Source organism: Carcharhinus amblyrhynchos, chromosome 12, assembly GCF_965287045.1.
Source record: "Carcharhinus amblyrhynchos chromosome 12, sCarAmb.v2.hapA, whole genome shotgun sequence".
NCBI lineage: Eukaryota > Metazoa > Chordata > Chondrichthyes > Carcharhiniformes > Carcharhinidae > Carcharhinus > Carcharhinus amblyrhynchos.
Genome location: NC_137335.1, coordinates 12,097,680 through 12,116,760, shown reverse-complemented (window position 1 = coordinate 12,116,760; position 19,081 = coordinate 12,097,680). Strand labels below are relative to the sequence as shown.

The following is a 19,081-nucleotide window of genomic DNA, read 5'->3' as shown; positions in this document are numbered from 1 at the left end:
GTTTATCAAAGAAATACCACTTTAACCAAGTTTTTGCAGGTGATGGAAAGGTAATTGCCATCAGTACAAAAGCATGAATTTTCTATTCAGTATGTGGGATTTTATGAAAACTTAGTTTACCATTGGTTGACCTTTTGTAAAACATGAAGTTTGATTGTAATGCTCCATATAAAAAAGATTTAACAGATTTATTTTTTTTTCCACTAAGTCCCAATATTGAAGTATTCTAATGCAAAGATTGTGAAGAAATTCTTCATTGTAATTCTACTGATGCAGTTGTATTATCCACAGGTTTGAGACCCCAAGATGCATGGCGTGGTCCACAACCACTTTTTCAGCAGTTTATACCTCAGAGGTAAGAACTACATAATTTTAAGGCTATTCATTTTGTCTGTCTAGAAACCCAACATAATGAATGTAGTTTGCATGTATTTGTGTAATATCCTTTTGTATAACATCCCACGACAAACACCACCAACAGAGAATTACTGATCATTTTTCTTATTGCTGTTTATGGAACCTTGATGTGTATAATTTGCTACTGTGCTGGCCTGAAGTACTTAAAAAGTACTTCACGAAGTGCAAGTGCTGAAGACGTGGAAGTCATTTTATAAACGCAGGTTTCTTTTCTTCGATTTATTGTTTTCTAATGTCTTGCATTGTCTTTATTTAATTTTTGATCTTGTGTTTAGATGGGGCATATGTAAACCTGTAATAAACACATTATGGTAGTTAATTATGTGTATAGGGATAGTCATGTTACCTGCCACATTTGAAATTATTCCATTCAGCGTTGTCTGTCTGGTGGAAAAACTTGTACTTGAGCTGGGATTTTTTTTTGGTTGTCGCAATTTTCAATTGTTGCAGTATGCAAATTGTACCATACTTGTTCAAGTAGGGCTTTCTTTAATGTGGTGTCTCATTAAAATAAGCATACATGTTTTTTTCAAAAAGCATATCTATTTTGCTGATATATTCAGCAGGTGAAAAGTCAGATCCTGTTAAGGCTATTCTGAATTGTTGGTTCCCAAATTGCAGTGTAGTTGCAAGAACTGATGTTTAGCTTGCTGTGTTATTTAACTACGGAAAGCTAGTTGTATGCTCCTGTTTATGGTCTTATCAAATCATTTACACTAAAGTGGGGCATTTGAGCACACCTAATGAAATTAGTACGTTGTTCGTGATCTTGGTTGGAGTGCTCAAGTTGGTGTTGGCATTTCTCACAAGGAAATGAGAAAAGCACTGGGAGAACTCATGCTTCCAGTAGATATGAGACCCCATGTCATGTGGATGCTGACCCTCCAATCTGATATATTCTGGGCCCATGGGTGAGTAATGATCACTTTCGTGAAATGCTGGAAAGCAGTGGATGTATGCACGGCTACACGCTGATTAGGAGGGAATAAACAAATTTGGTACTCTTCTAAGCTTTCACTGGGGCAACATATGACGATAAGAGAAATGGTTTACTATCCGCCAATTAAATCCCCAAACATGTTCAAGTTGTTTATTGAAAGTATCAGATGATGTACACAGTCTTTATTCACCTGTCAGGTAAGCGCATTGTCATGGAAAGATCTTCAAGTGGAAAAAAACTCATGAGAAAACTGTTCACAGCATAATATAAGGGGAATCTTTAATGCTTCTTTATTGATACCTTAATATAAGCCAAAGTAGTTCAATTATTCGGGTTTCAGATGTACCACGTAGATGTGTACATAACCTGTTAGTGGCTTCACTGCTTTTATCTATTTATTCATCAGCTGCCTACAATAATGAGAATGAAGCGCTTGTTTCCAAAAGCATGTTGTTAAAGATCCTGTGCATTGAAAAAGGCTTCGAATATTAATGCGCTCTACAATGAACAGCTTTATTAGCTTATGCTTGTCAAACTTGGGCAGCAGGATTGCTGATTTCAGATTTTAGTTTTTACATTGCCACTGTTCAATAGTCCAGTGGTTAGTTCCAAACATTTGGTAGCATAATATAGCTTTCTTTGTTTTTATATATCAAATATTGATAACCTGAACAAACGTGCTTCTCGTTTGATTTTTATGGCAAAAACTGACTACAACGAATAGGTGTGAAAATAAGACAATACATATCGAACCTGCTGGATCCCACTTTATTGTTTTGCTATGAAGAAAGTGTGCACAGAAGTCATGTAAATTTCCAGAATCTCCTGAGTTTTCAGTTAATTTCATAATAATGAAAACTGGAACACAACTACATGTATTCAACCTCAAGCCTAATTAGGAACATTGAGCTGAAGACTGTGATTTAGCCCCTTGAGCCTGTTCCACCATTCAGTGAGATCATGATTGATCTGCGACCTAACTCCATATTCTGTCTTTGCTTAATATACCTCCACATCTATAGATAACAAATGTATGATTTAAAATTAATAATTGATCAAACAATAATTGTCATTTGCAGAAGGGAGTTGTCAACTTCTACCACTCTATGTAAATATTTCCTAGTTACATGCTTTAAAAGGTCTGAATCTCGTTCTTTAGACTTTGTCTCAGTCTGAAATTCCCCAGTTGGTGGAAATACTCTTTGCCCTCTCTTACCTACTTACCTTTCTATTCGCATTGAAGACATTGATCAAATTGTCCTATAACATTTCAGACCCGTGACAAAAGAGACGTGCTGTCGGAGCTTTTTGTCTTGTGTTCATCAGGATGAAATTGCAAGAATGCCAAATCTCAAAGGGAGCAACAATTTATATTGCATGAGAAGAGTTGGCAAATGGGTACTGATTTGTAGAGGTGGCGCCATGGGGAATTGTACTGAAAGAAACTTCCAGACTTTTATTCAAATTCAAACTGGGCATGTTGACTCTGGCCAAAGCATTGCCATGGGCATCGAACCAAAGAGTGGCTATCCCCAAGCGTTTTTTTTAGTTTTTAAAAAGTGCAATACGTAGAAATTTTATTTTCTGCTTACAAAGGACAGGGTGTGTGAATATATAACTCTTCTAGCATACAAGTGACCTATACTGCGAGCATGACTCTCACTTCCAAGCACGTCTAATCACAGCCGTCATAAGACACCCCACGTGTTCATGTGAAGGCAAGCATCCAGCAAAGGTAGCGAAGGGGTGACGCTGATTGGCTGTTGTGGGAAAAATGTGCATGGTCAGTCACTGCTTCTAGAAGTGGTTTGTGGAGGAGCTGTTGTAAAGGGACAGTTAAATCCCAAACACTAAAGTGTTTCCCTCCTTCCTCTAACCAAAAAAAAGTCACGGCTGAAGTCATGAGGTTACACTGAGGCTTCATTTGAAACAATTTTTTAAAGTGGCATCTTGGTCTTTTGGCTAAGATGCAAATGAGATCAAACCTTGGAGAAGGTGCGATGCCTACACCAATCAGCTTGGATCATGTAGGGCGAGCCTGTCCTGTCAGCTTGGATCTGGGATGTCTCAGTTACGGAGACTTTGAATTGGACTTCGATCGAATTGAATTGGATATAAACAAATAAAGAAGTCACGATGAGGAGCACAAGCAAGAGGAAGTCACCAGGGACCAGTCAGAGGGCGGAGCACAAGCAGCACTGAGTATAAATCTAACTGGCCTCAGGGATCTGTGACCTGGCCTCCAGGGACAGGGCGGAACTGCAGCACTGAGTATAAATCTTAATTCCTGGAAAACAAACCTGAAAAAGGATGCTGTGACCTGTTTTGCTATTCAGAAATCTGTGCTAAATTTGAAAAAGAACATTGCAAACTTCAAGAAAACTAATTAATTAAGTAGAGATGCCTGGGCAGGTGATGTGCTGTAGTTGCGTGATGTGGGAGCTGACAGATCCCATCGCGAGCTGCAATGACCACATCTGCATCAAGTGTTGGTTTCTCGAAGAACTTCAGAATTGATGAGCTGGAGTCCAAGCTTCAGAAGCTGTGGTATGTCTGGGAGGGGCAGAGTTATCTGGACACTTTGTTTCAGAAGGCGATTACACCCAGTAGATTAAGTATCTCTAATTCGGTCAGTGGTCGTGGACAGCAAGGTATGACTTTAAGGCAGGTCGAGGGATCCTGAATTCAGGAACTGAGCAGCCTTAGCTCTTGACCTTGTCCAATAGGAATGAGGTACTTGCACCGTATGGATGAGGAAAAGGGCTATAGAGACGATGTGCTAGCCGACCATTACACCATGGTACAGGAGGCCATTCAAGAGGAGGAAGCAAAAAGACAAGTGGTAGTTGTCGGGGATTCTATAGTTAGGGGGATTGATGGCATTCTTTATAAGCCAGATCGAGAGTCCCACGTGGTATGTTACTAACCTTGTACCAGGGTGAGGGACATCTCTGACTGGCTTGAAAGGATATTAGAGGATCCAGTTGTTGTAATCCATGTTGGGAGGGGGAGGATCCAGTTGTTGTAATCCATGTTGGGAGGGGGAGGATCCAGTTGTTGTAGTCCATGTTGGGACAAACAACATAGGCAAGACTAGGAAAGAAGACCTAAATGGGGACTATCAAGCACTACGAATTAAAGAACAGTGCTCAAGGGTTATTCTGTGGATTACTACCTCAGCCACATGCAAATTGGAATGGGGTTGAGCAAATTAGGTAAGTTAACACGTGGCTAAAGGAATAGTGTGGGAAAGAGTGGTTCCATTTCATGGGGCATTGGCATCAGTATTGGAACAGGAGGGATCTGTACCATTGGGATGTCTTCACCTGAAACGATCTGGGACCAGTGTTCTAGCGAAAAGGACAAATAAGGTGGTCATAAGGACTTTAAACTAGCAAGTTGGGGTAAGGGAAGAGTAAAACTATGGGAAATATAACGGTTAATAGAAAGCAAAGCAGCAGGTTAGCATGTGGGAAGAAGATTCCGACTACATCACAATTCAGGAGAAAAGTAAAAGGAAGGAGGATTCAGGAAATGCTATTAATGGAGGTGTTAAAATACAAAGTGCAAAAACTAGCACAAGGACACTATCTGAATGCTTGTAGTATTCGAAACAAGGTAAATGAATTGATGGCACAGATCATCGCAAATGAGTATGATTTGGAGGCCGTTACAAAGACATGGTTGCAGGATGGTCACGACTGGGAGTTAAATATCCAGAGTATCAGATTGTTCAGAGGCACAGACAGGAAGGTAAGGGAGGTGGTGCCACTCTGATATTTAAGAAGTGCCTGTTCCTGTGCTGTAATTTTTTGTTCTTTCTGGAAGGGTGGGGGGTTTTGAGTTAAGTTGGACAGCATGATTGCAGGCTTGGGGGGGTCTAAGGGCCTGTTCCTGTGCTGTAATTTTCTTTGTTCTTTGACAACAGGGCAGTAGTGAGAGATGATATAGGTTCTATGGAAAAAAAAAAGGTTGAATCCATTTGGGTGGAAATTAGAAATACTAAGAAGTAGTAGTCACTGATAGGTGTAGCCTATAGGCCACCAAATAATAACTTCACAGTGGAACAAGAAATAAACAAATAACTGATGCTTGTAAAACTGGTACAGCAATTATCATAGGGGATTTTAATCTACATGTCAGTTGATCAAACCAGCTCGGTGAAGGCAGCCTTGAGGGGAAGTTCATAAAATGTATCCGTGATAGCTTCCTTGAACAGTGTGTAATGGAACCTATGAGGGAACAAGCTATTCTAGATCTGGTCCTGTGTAATGAGACAGGAATAATTAATAATCTTGCAGTTAGAGATCCACTTGGAAGAAGTGATCACAGTATGGTTGAATTTAAAATACAAATGACGCATGAGAAGGTAAAATCCACTACTAGCGCCTTGTGGCTTAAACAAAGGCCACTACAATGGAATGAGGGAGGAGTTAGTCAAGACAGACTGGGAGCAAAAACTTTATCGTGGGACAATTGAGGAACAGTGGAGGACTTCAAAGCGATCAGCACAAGTATATACCAGTGATAAGGAAGGACTGTAGAAAAAGAGATGATCAGCCATGGATATCTAAGGAAATAAAGATATCAAATTGAAAGAAAATGTATACAAAGTGGCAAGGATTAGTGAGAAACCAGAGGATTGGGAAATCTTTAAAGGTCAACAAAAGCTGGATGGATTATGAGAGTAAACTAGCTCAGAATATAAAACAGCAAAATTTCTGTAAATATATAAAATGAGAAAGTGGCTAAAGTAAACATTGGTCCTTTAGCAGATGAGGAGGAGAATGTAGTAACTGGAAATGAGGAAATGGCTGAGGCATTGAACAGGTATTTTGTGTCAGTCTTCACAGTGAAAGACACAAATAACATGCCAAAAATTGATGACAGGGTTATGGCATGTTATGGCTTAAACTATTATCATGTCACAGAAGAGGTAGTGTTGGGCAAGCTAATGGTGCTAAAGTTAGACAAGTCTCCTGCCCCTGATGGAACGCATCCCAGGGTAATGAAAAGAGATGGTGGGAGAAAAAGCAAATACAGTGGTGGTAATTTACCAAAATTTGCTGGACTCTGGGGTGGGGTTCCCACAGATTGGAAAATAGCAAATGTGATGTCACTATTCAAAAAAGGAGGTAGACAAAATGCGGGTAATTATAGGCCGGTTAGCTTAACTTCTGTAGTAGGGAAAATGCTTGAATCTATCATCAAGGAAGAAATAGTGAGACATCTGGATATAAATTGTCCCATTGGGAAGACACAGCATGGGTTCATGAAGGGCAGGTCATGTTTGACTAATTTGGTGGAATTCTTTGAGAATATTACATGCGCGGTGGACAATGGGGAACCTGTGGATGTGATGATCTGGATTTCCAGAAGGCATTTGACAAGGCGCCGCACTAAAGGCTGCTACATAAGATAAAGGTGCACGATGTTACAGGTAATGTATTAGCGTGGATAAAAGATTGATCAACAAACAGAAAACACAGAGTAGGGGGTAAAAATGGGTGTTTTTCTAGTTAGCAGTCAGTGACTAGTGGTAAGCCTCGGATCTGTGTTAGGACCGAAATTGTTTACGAATTACAAAGATAATTTGGAGTTGGGGAGCAAGTGTAGTGTATCAAAGTTCGCAGATGATACTAAAATGAGTAGCAGAGCAAAGTGTACAGAGGATGCTAAAAGTGATATGATCCACCAGTTACTGGAATGTACAGCCTACAGACCTGGTATCACATGGGCATTTAAATCCATGCAACACGTTACTTGTGCAATGGGCAGTGCCCTTTTGACTTGGCAGCAGTATGTTTGTGGAGAATACCACTTGTGCTACTGCATAATAGTAGCTCGAAAAAGCTACCCTACCTTCCAGAGTAATGAGGCAGTTGGACGCTTTTTGGGACCAAATGCAGCAACCTTAAAGCCCTTTCGTGACATAGCACAATATGCAGTGAGCAATGAGGTGAATGAACTAACCATTATCCTGCATAATTGCTTTGATTCATCCTAATCCAGCATCAAGCTGTCATTGTGAGCAAATAGATTGGGTCCTATTTACTAGTTGCTGACAAGACCAATCTTATCGGATGTGGAATTATAGGAATCCCATCGCAGTCAAGGTGGGCTTCTGCAGATGACAGGGAATCCATTGGCAGATTTCTGAACTGATGTGTGGAGAAAAGAAAGCTTGTTTGACTCCTCCATTTCAGGGATTAATTTTAGCACAGGATGGAGTCCATTCATTATATAAGGAAAGTCTTGAATGCAGCTACAGATTCAAATATAGCAAACATATCATCAATGCATTGATATATGCAAAGGGTAGGAAGTTAGGGGTCATTTCATTGAAGACACATTTCACTCGGAAACAGACAAAAGATGTGAGTAATAAAAAGTTCTAGAGGGGATCCCATGGCAAGCGTATCTATTGAGGAATACATGGTGTCATTAAAACTGAACTCAACAGCACAAGTTGCTGATTTCATAAGTTCGATTCAAACAATGGGGTTGCATGTAGATCACAGAGGTGTAGTGATGTGCATGTATCTATGCCGCACAAAAGGTTGTTACAGAAGGTTAGGGGGCATGGAGTTTGGGGTAAGGTGTTAGCGTGGATAGAGGATTGGCTGTCAAATATGAGGCAGAGGGTAGGTGTCAATGGGTGCTATTCGGATTGGCGGTTGGTGACTAGTGGAGTGCCCCAGGGATCGGTGCTGGGGCCTCAGCTATTTACCATTTATATAGATTATCTGGAGGGGGGAGCTGAGTGTAAGGTGTCGAAATTTGCTGATGACACAGATAAGCGGAAAAGTAAATTGTGCGGAGGGTGTAGAAAGTCTGCAGAGGGATCTAGATAGGCTGGGCAAGGACCTGGCAGATGGAATACAATGTTGGCAAGTGTGAGGTTATCCAGTTTGGCAGGAATAGCAGTAGGAAGGACTGCTACTTAAAGGGTGAAAAGCTGCAGCATGCTATGGTGCAGAGGGACCTGGGGGTCCTTGTGCATGAGTCACAAAAACCCAGCCTACAGCTGCAGCAGGTGGCCAGGAAGGCAAATGGGATGCTGGCCTTCATAGCAAGGGGGATTGAATATAAAAGTAGGGAGGTCTTGCTGCAACTGTACAGGGCACTGGTGAGGCCGCAGCTGGAGTACTGTGTGCAGTTTTGGTCACCGCACTTGCGCAAGGATATTTTGGCCTTGGAGGAAGTGCAGAGGAAGTTCACTAGGCTGATACCGGAGTTGAGGAGGTTGAGCTATGAAGAGAGGCTGAATAGACTGGGCTTGTACTCTTTGGAGTATAGAAGGATGAGGGGGGATCTTATTGAGACATATAAGATGACGAAGGGGCTGGATAGGGTAGAGGTGGAGAGGTTCTTCCTGCTCAGAAGGGACAGCAGGACTAGAGGGCACAGCCTTAAGATAAGGGGGGGGGGGGGGGGGGGGGAGGTGTTACAGTTTAGAACAGAGTTGAGGAGGAACTTCTTCACTCAAAGGGTGGTGAATCTCTGGAATTCTCTGCCCGTTGAAGTGGTGGAGGCTACCTCGCTAAATGTGTTTAAGACGTGGGTAGATAGGTTTTTGGTAGGCAAGGGAATTAAAGGTTATGGGGAGAAAGCGGGAAAGTGGAACTGAGCCACTTCAGATCTGCCATGATCTTATTGAATGGCGGGGCAGGCTCGAGGGGCTAGAAGGCCTACTCCTCCTATTTCTTATGTTCTTAGAGCAGTACACTAGTGAATAAGCTAGCAATGTCAAACATAACAATATTGCTATAAATATTCAAGTCCAGTATGGTCTTGCAAAGGTCAAGGAATTCTTCAGTGTATACAGGAAACTTGCTCAGAACTGATGTAGCAACACGCTCAATCATTTGACCATTCAGGTTGTGCATAACGATCATAGATAAGATGGTGCATAAAAGGACATCAATTTTGTATGTCTTGGGCTTTGTACAAGGCCCATGCATATCCGGACACAGTGAACCATGAAATGAACCATGCGTTTAATGTGGTTGAAACGTTAGATGTTGTTTACAAGTGCATTCGTTAGTAAGTTTTAGGATTTTGTAGAGTCCTTTGTTTTGTTTCCTTCATGCCACAATGTGTTTGCATCATTCTATCCTTCTCCTAGATAATTGAAACAGTTGTGCATTATAAGAAAAGATCTTTCAACTGATAGTGAAGAGCACAATGATCCATTACTTGAATTATTTAATTCTCCTCCAAACTTCTAAACCAGCAAGGCTGACTTATTCCACAGCAGCTCTTGATAAATTGCCTTGGTGATGGTAATACCTGTCTTCCTAAACACAGTGGAGCCAAGACTGAATAGTTTGTTGTAGCTGAAATCAGTATTAACGTAGGGATAAACTATTGTCCATAGCTTTGAAAAGAGCTTTGATTCATAACTCAACTCCTTGGATGCCTTGCTTTTGTATGTGGTGGAATTAACAAATGCAGATAGCTGCTGAAGTACAGTACCTTCAAGTCCCTCTAAATAAGGAAAAGAAACTAACACTAGATGAAACATTTATTTGCTCAAGGCAAACTCCAAATGAGGTTGGCATTCTTTGGGATGCATTAGTTTCCCAGTTGGGCTAAATTACTGTAAGTCAAGTTTCTCCCTGTCTCAAAGATGCTCTCTAAACTAAACAGATTGCTTATCTTTATTTGCTGTCAACATTTAACTCCTTTAATTATAGGGTTTAGACCCGAGGCGCAATAAGACCATTGCCCAATAGATTAAAGTTAATTTAATCACAAGTAAGGCTTATATTAACACTATAATAAAATTGCTGTGAAATTTTGCCTAGTAGTCACAGTCCGGCACCTGTTCGGGTCAATGCTCCTAACCAGCACGTCTTTCAGAATGTGGGTGGAAACCGGAGCACCCGGAGGAAAACATGCAAACTCCATACAGACAGTGACCCAAGCCGGGAATCAAACCCATGTCCCTGGTGCCACGAAGCAGTGGTGCTAACCACTGTGCTATCGTGTCACCTCTTACTGGGGATATCCATTGCCCTGAAAGGAAACATTCTCTTTTATGACACACTGAACAGTGTTGTAAATGTACTTTACTAAAACAAAACACCAGGAAAGCCCAAAAATGTCCCAGTGAGCTTTACATGCAATTGGACATGTGTTTGTGCCAGACTAGGCTTTGCATCCAGATTTTGAGGTCTTGCCAAAGGGCAACTGACAGCTCAAAGAGCAACATGTGATTGTGCTGATGGCAGTGTGCTCTAATGATGCATTCGTGACTGGCTTCCTTGGATAGCAGGTGAATGATTATGAATCACTCATTGGATGGCTGGATGAAGGAGGCTATTCCTTTCCTTTCTGCAGGAGCTTTTGGGATTCCATTAATATTTATATCAGCCAACTTTTGCCATTATTGATGTGGAAAATAATTCTTGCCCTAATTAGAAAATGCCTAGTTCTACCACTAATACGTTGACTATTTATTTGAACTAAAATGTCCTGAGTTTCTCTGTTTTAAAGACAAGTAATTCTGCATTAGAGAATTTATATTTTCTTATGTCTTGTCTCTGGATTCTGTTCATATAGTTATGGTTGTTGTTTTAAAGGTTAGAATAGATCAAATCTGCATTTGGTAACCATTTAACATTTAAATTTGGTCCTTCAGTTAACAATGACTTGATCTCTCTTTGATCTTTTTCCTATTTAGCCATTTGCAAATTACATTGGTGCAAAATTAGTTTAATAAAATACCCTCTGCTGCAGACATTTTCATTCTTGCATCCTTTTTAGTGACTGTGGTGGATTATTAATGCATAACAGCAATGAGTAAGTGAATTTAAATATAAAAAGAGACTTGAGACAACTTAATCTTTAAAAATAAGGAAGAAATTATCTGAGATGCTGGTGAACTTTTTTCTCGTGATTATGTAGTTTTACACAGGTGTTCTTAACTAACTGCCTCTGCCGAACATTCTTCCTACAGTGTTTTTAACCAATTCCTACTCCGTAATAAAAATTGAATTTGCTTTAACCATCCCAATATTCAGTGTCCTGGTGAGAAAAGCTTAATCAATTTAGTTTACTTTATTAAGCTACATACATAATGCACCTATTATATTAAATTAATCTTGGCAAAAATCACTGATTTTACTTTGAAAGCTATTTATTTTAAGGTTTGGTGGCTATGACTTGATTGAATGCTGTGTCTGTAATTATAAAATTCAGTGTTGGAAGCTTAAAGCTGCATTAAATTTTTGGATAGGCTAAGCAAATTTCTTTTGAGAATCATGAAGATTAATGAGGCATAACTAATGTGTTCCACTATTATCATTTTGTGCTGGAACCACAGTATTAGTACAGACGAACCATTGATTCTTGCTACAAACCTCTTCAAGTACTAATCAGCTTCTTTGGTACAACTTTTCAAGCCTGACAAGCCTATTGTGGAGCAGTGTCACTGTAGGTCAGTAGTTATTAGTGGCAACCGAAAACAGTTTCTTTAACTACTTAAGATTGAACTGAATTAAATACAGAAGAAACCTGAAGGAGGATTACTGAGTTTGTAAAGTTCAATAGTACTGTGCTGAAGAATGAATGTGACATGGTTTTGTAATAAGGGATTTTGTATGGGATGTGTATGTGTACATGTAAGGCATGAATGTGAATTTTTTTGTACAAGAAATTGTTTCAGCTTTGTAAGTTTAAGCAAAAATGTTTCCAGACTGTTGATGCATCTTCTGTAGCTTCAGTTTCAGCATGTTAATATTTCTACTTTGAAAAGCTCATATAAATAACACCAAGGTTAACAGCTTCAAGATGTTTCTGCAGTGTTATATTTCTATGCAGAATAGCCAAGTTCCATTGTAGGTTGCAAGCTTTTCTTCATTGTGCTGTAATTTGAAAAATAGATCCAACCTGTTCTCTATTGTCATTTCTTCAATGAAAAGATAGATCCATGAAACAGTCTGTGTTGTCTAGTTGAATTTTCTGTAAATTAGAGATAGATGACGTGCCCTGACCGCATCAAAGAAAGTGATGATAATCAATATCTCTTAACTCTCCATGTGGTAATCCAAGGTTAGTATTGCACGTGTAATAGTATTTATTTTTGAGTGATGCACAAATCACTTTTTTTTTTGTGATGTTCTGAGGAGCTACTCAAACTCCCACAATAGCTGGTGAGCTGAAAACATTTTGTACATGGCCAACTTGAATTTACAGAACCAGAATGAGTGCTGTTTCATTTTGCATGCCACCTTTCAAAAGTGGGCAGTTTAACTTGCAGTGCAATATGGTGGTTTTTCCATAAACTTTTGATATTTGCAGATCCAAAGTGGTTCTTATCCACCCTTTTAAGTTCTCTCAAAGGAAGTGCTTGCCTATTATAATCATTGTACGTGAAGTGAGAACAAGGGAGGTTCCTTGGCATGAGCTCTGTAAAGATGGGGGGAGGCACCACCTTTTTGAAATCTGGGAAACTGTTTATTCTGAACGAGGGAATCTTTGTCAAGAAGGGTGCAACTCTGACCCCCTTATGAAGCGTTAAATTTGTGCATAGTGGTTGTGCTTATGTACTTTTATATTCCGAACCGAGTGAAGGAAGCTAAAATGATCTTAAATTAGGATATGGAAATTCTGTTTTAACCACTTGTATTTAAAAAAAGCAAGCTTTGAACTTGCAGTGCAACTTTTGTAGACACAATTGAATGCTTGATTTAACCTTGTAGATTGGTACAATTTAATTGTTTAGCACTTGGTTCTTTTCCAGTACTTTCATACCTGTTCCTCTTTTTACATCTTCAGGATGATAGTGACAATTAAATGTTTCTTCCTGTTGGGAATCTAGGCTGACAAGCTGAGTAATAATTGAAGTGGGTTCTTGTTCCCATATAAACTGTACACCAAATGTCAGTCAGCCTGTGCCAATTAGTGCTTGTGTTGCTAGGTCACCACGGTCAATTGAAACTGCATCAATGGGACTTGAAAAGGTTTCTTCCCGATCAGACCTTCTGACATATTGAGTAGCATAATGGATGGGAAAATACAGCCACGGCCCTACCCTAGATTCAAAATACTCGGCAGTAAGAATTCATTTACAACCTGCAATTAACTGGAAAGAATAGGCTTCATGAAAGTGTCTGACTATTTGGAAAATAAAGCAGTGTTCTCCTGGTGGATTGTTTACTACTCGTGAGGATTGTCGGGGTTTTTTTTTTGGTTTTTGGCCAAAACAGGTTGTCCCATCTTGGAGCTATCAGCAAAGGGCTTGAGTTCATCGGTTATAAATAATGTGTATTGGCATATTAATACAAGGGTTTGATGCCAAATTATTAGGCACAATGAAAGTTTAATCACAAGTCAAACTTCTTTAAGAATAAGTTGCTGTTGTCATACAATTATGAAAGCTGAATAAAAACAAGAATTTTGACTTATCAATTTAGATTGTGTAACTACGTAAAGTTTTGCACTTATTTCATCATTGGAGTTAAAAATAATTTTTCAGTTGTAAGCCTTCTAGTGTGATATATTTGAATATTCTTGAACCGTGATTGTTGTATGCATGAATCATGGTGTTGATTGTTGATCTGCAATGTCAGGAGGGATAGCTAATTAAAATGAAGTCCCAAAGCCTCGTTCAACCAGGATGTTCTGGGTCAGTAAATCTGGAACTAAGGATTTAGAGAAGCAAAATCTGAAACGTATTGTAGTGTCTACTTGACTTCTAAATTGTTGAAGAGTATTTCTGCATGATAGGACACAAAGTACATTACAAGTATTCAGGAAAAGCATTCTAAAGCAAATTAGATTATGTTTGGAAGTTGCTTACTCAAATTATAGGCTTGTGTTGAAAATTTACTTATTAGTGTCACAAACAGGTTACATTAACACTGCAGTGAAGTTACTATGAAAATCCCCTCATCACCACACTCCGACACTGTTTGCGTACACAGAGGGAGAATTTAGCAGGCCAGTGCACCTAGCCAGCACGTCTTTCAGATTGAGGGGAAACCGGAGCACTGGACGAAACCCACGGAGACATGAGGAGAACATGAAGACTCAGCATAGACAGTGACCCAAGCTGGCGATCAAACCCGGGTCCTGTGTACTAACCACTGTACCACCGTGTCACTGTGGGGTGCGGTGGCAGTGTCAGATTCAGATTTGCCCCACTTTGAAGGATAAGAATGTAGATTTGTCTGATTTCCCTCCATTACTTCCTGAACCTTCAAGCAGCTGGCTAGAATTTTATTGGTAGAGAGCCTGGAACAGACTATTGCAGTGAGTTGGTGTATCAGAATACTCTTTTTATATAATAAAAACAGAAAATATGGCAATATTCAGTAGTCTGAAAGGTCATTGACCTGAAATGTTGACTTTCTGTTTGCAAATACTGCCTGACCTGCTGAGCATTTCCAGCATTTTTGTGTTGGATTTCCAGCATCTGCAGTATTTTGCTTTTATATGATCCTTTTGTCTACCTTTCGTAATGGATATTTTCCATCTTTTGCCACTTGTTTCCAATCAGTTGTCAGTGGGTCTCTAAATGCTGGAGGGTGCTAGGAATTGTCTATGTGAAACTCTCTGATTCCTATATAACCCACAACATGTTTTTTTTTGTAACTAAAGCATAACGTTTGTATTTGACAATTAAATACAGCCCATTCTGAAGTATAACAGCCAGCTGACTTTTTTTACTTCATAGAAACCAGGGGATTGAGCAGCAATTGGCATGGAATCGTATCATGCAGTCTCAAAGTGGTATGTTCCAGCAGAATCATCACAGGCTTGGGTCAGGAATGCCAAGCCATTACCAACGGCAAGACGATCGTAGAGGGCGACAGGTAACAAAAATGGATGATGGTATTAACAAATCACTTTCCTTTGAGTTAACTGTGTTGTTTAATGTTGTATTAGTAACTGAAAAGACGATTTGATCATTTTGAATAATTTGAGTAACTTGAAGTACCTGAGGTGTCCAAGATCCAGCTTCCAAATCCTGCACACGTGTGTGTGTGTGTGTGGTTCTTCAGGAGCTGTCCAGCTTTCATGGTCCTTGATAAAAGTATCCATTATTCTCAACTATTATATCTGTTCTGTTTCTTAAACAATAGGTATATATGCTCCTTTATCAGCCTCTTGCTATGCCCTTAATTTTACCAGTTGCTGCCAGATTATCTGGTTTCTCTTCCATGTATGTGCCTAAAGAAGTGCAGTTTTCTCTTGCTGATCATCTGCAAAAGTTGTTCTTGTGTGCCAACTTTTCCTCAAAACTTCATGTGTTGCTCAAGCAGTCATTCTCGTATGTCTTAACAGCCACATACTAATTGCCTTTAATTTATCATCCAATGTTTTGCTAATATTCAATCCAGCTCTCAGATTCTCCAATTTATTTCCGTTCCTCCTTAATCCGGCTTAAAAACCAATTTACAAGAAGAAAATTGCCCTTGATTTTGGTATTAATTCATTCGGGAAAACAGTGAAGGACCTTAAAGGTTTAGGGCACTAATTTTCACCATCACCATAAATTTATTGTTACAAGCTAGACTTGCAACATCTTGTCAGCATATCTTTAGAAGTGAAGAGATTAACAGAGTAAGTGGACTTGACATTAAATCTGATCCATGCAGTAGCTGATCTGAAGGACTTTGATACATGTACTGAGTATAGATTATTTTTCAATCCGTATTGGAAATTGGGTAACTGGGTCCTCAACTCAGCTAACATCCTCTGCCCTTCTCACAGACAGCATGCTAACTGGATGAGAGAATAGGCAAAAAAAAATTGTTGTAATTTCCTAACAACATAGAAGACCCATGAGGCAAAACTTCCAGTTTATCTAAATAGTTGTGTAAATTGTTCATAAAATGTTTAGAACACAGGCAGAGGCCCCGTTCAGCCCCTCATGCCTATGCTGGTTGTCTGCAAGAGCAACTCACCTAGTCCCACTCCCTTGCCTTTCCTGTAGCCCTTCAAACATTTTCTCTTTAAATGATTCTAATTCTCTTTTGAAGACCTTAATTGAATCTGCATCCACCACACGCAGGGTCAGTGCTCCCCACATCCGAACCACACTGCATTTTTAAAAATAGATTTCCCCTTTGCCATTGCTTCTTTTGTCAGTCAGTTTTAATCAGTGTCCTCTGTTTCTTGATCATTGTGCCAATGGGGACAGTTTTTCCCTCTATCTTTTGCCCTGACCCTTCATGATTTTGAATACCTGCCTGAAATCTCCTTTCCCACTTCTCCAGTCTATCTGCATAACTGGCTCAAGGGATAAGGAACCTTATTCTCATGAATATTTTCTGTATCCTGTCGAGTGCTATCACATCTGAAGTGTGATAAGCAGAACCAGGCACAATAGTCCTATTGACACTAGTGTTCTAGCAAGGTGTATCATAACTTCCTTGTTTTGTATTCCAGGCTGCTATTTAGAGAGTCAGCTCCTATATGCTTTATTTACCACTTATTCAATCTGCCTTGCCACTTTCAATCTTTTACGCGCATGTACCTCTAGGTCTGTCTACTCCTGAGCCCTCTTTAGAAATGTGCCCTTAGTATCGCCTTTCCTAGTTCTTAGTATCGCCTTTCCTAGTTCTTAGTATCAATTTTAACACTGCATGCTTCTTTGCATGAAATTTCTTTCACTCACTTATCTGCCCAGTTGACCACTTGTCTATGTCCCCTTAAAGGCTATCGCCACCGCTTCAAATGTCACAATGCTTCCAAGTTTTGTCATCTGCAAGTTTTGAAGTTATGCCCTGTCCACCCAAGTCTTGTTGCATTACACCTTTGCCAGCAACACACATTATGCTAGAAAACTCTCGTCTGTCCACAGATTTACCTTGCAATGTCTTCCATTTCCTACCTGCAAAGCTGACTAGCAAGCTAACTTTTAATATTCGTTCTCATCGCTATACGGTTCAGCAATTGAATGCTGTATAAATTCTGTCCTTTGCCATAGTGTCTGTTAATAGCTTTTTAGGAATTAACATAAAAAGTAAATAGCTATATTGTGTGTTTTTTTGGAAGAGGAGATGAGAGGTGAAGAAATTAAAAAGCCATGAGGTTGCATAGGTAAGGAGATCCCATTCCATTTGTCCATTTATTTAAAAGTATATTTAACACTTTCATTTCAAAGATGTGCACAATTTTAAATGAATATACTAGGAATTGAGATTCTAAATGCTTCCTTATTAAAATGTGAATGATGTCTTGTTAAATTAAAAGGAAAGATTTAGGCATACTGAAAAATAGGCGGTCTTTTTGAACAGCCTCCCTCACACCCCCCAGATCCCCTTCATTCCATACTTTTGAATGTGAACTGGATATCAAAACACAAGTTCTCCTCTAACCTTTCAGTAGGTGGACTGAAATGGATCAGGTGGTGAGATCAGATATGAATCATTGAAGTACTTTACTTTCCAGTTGTTTGTACAACATGACAATTCTAATAACTTGTTTCTCACAAATTCAAACACCTGTTATTATTTTTTCTAAAAAGCATTTCAGTTGAGCTAATGGAACTTTTTCTAAGTCCCCTCTTAGTTGTGACTGCCCTTGGCTTTAAGATACAAGGGTTTTCTCTTGCCAGTCCACACTAATTTACTAGTGGATCCCCAGCCCTTTTTTCTCATTTGAAATGGAAAGGTTGAGTTCTCTTCCTTTTCCTGTGATTTTTCTCCATTCTCCAAGAAGCCTGTCAACCAAACTGACCACTTCCCAAGCTCCTATCCTCAGCATACATCTTGCTCCAGGGTGCATGCACCCTAGAATACTGGCTTAAGTAGCCTGCTCGTAGTCTGAATTGAGGTAACAAATTCCTTGTTGTATCCAGTCATTTAGATAATTGACTCGTTAACACGCTGCTCTGACACAAAGTGCTGCAGCATACGTCTTTCAGAAGAATTCTGAACAGCTTTAATTTACAACACTCCACTTAAATGTCACTTGTTTCCAAATCCTTTCTGTGGGAAACTGATGAAAAATCCACAATGCATGACAACATTGCACAATCTTGTGTTAGACTTGCATCTGTCCAATTCAATTACATAGTGCTTTATTTTGTCTTTGCCTATTCAGTCATTTTCTTTTACTGTTTGACAACATTTCATTTTTCAGGGGTACCCTGACAGGCGTTACCCACTGCCACCTGATTCTGGAAGATACAGCTGGAATTGAAACCTCGTCTGGCTCTGCAACACAAGCTGTGCCTTACAGGGTCCAGTTAATTGATGAACATACATCCAAGCTGAATTTTAACCATTATGTCAAGAGTGCTGACCTAGTTTTTAACGTGTTTGTACGTATTTTTGTGCTCGATGTTTTGTTTGCTGTAAGATGGATTCTGCAGTTTCCATTTTTTAAATTGTCAAGATGGGGGTATGTTAAATATATTGCAGAATGCATACAGTCAAGTTTAGTTGTTAACGTCATAATGAGTTGGGAAATCTCAAAGCTGGTTAGTGAAATTAAGTTTTTATGCCTGTACACTGTACATCAAAAGTGATCTTTAGTAAATGCTTTGAAATCTTTGGTTTACTACTCTACTCCTGTTTCATTATTTGTTCTTGAGCTTTCTTAAAAATTTGGATCTGCTGTAATATCGCATTTGTCCATCGTCTTCTCTAAAGCGAAACATCATATTGTTTCAAATATAGGAGGGGTTTTTTCCATTTTTGAAGCGATCTTTGCACATCAGTGCTGACTTTTGAAAGCTGTCACACCATGCATAGCTGCAGGGGC

General features: G+C 39.5%; 1 protein-coding gene across 2 annotated transcripts in view; it reads left to right on the top strand.

The window, feature by feature from the left end:
- The window catches only part of xrn2 (5'-3' exoribonuclease 2), a 77,196-nt gene extending 58,319 nt beyond the window's left edge, over positions 1–18,877 (top strand). The window contains exons 28-31 of one of the 2 annotated variants that reach the window (XM_080200067.1): positions 292–355; positions 15,042–15,180; positions 17,371–17,413; positions 18,458–18,877. In XM_080200067.1, coding sequence (XP_080056193.1) covers positions 292–355; positions 15,042–15,180; positions 17,371–17,403 — 236 coding nt within the window. In that variant the 3' untranslated portion in view covers positions 17,404–17,413; positions 18,458–18,877. The remainder of the gene's footprint in view (positions 1–291; positions 356–15,041; positions 15,181–17,370; positions 17,414–18,457) is intronic. The other variant, XM_080200065.1, reaches the window with a different exon arrangement.
- Positions 18,878–19,081: the final 204 nt, after the last annotated feature.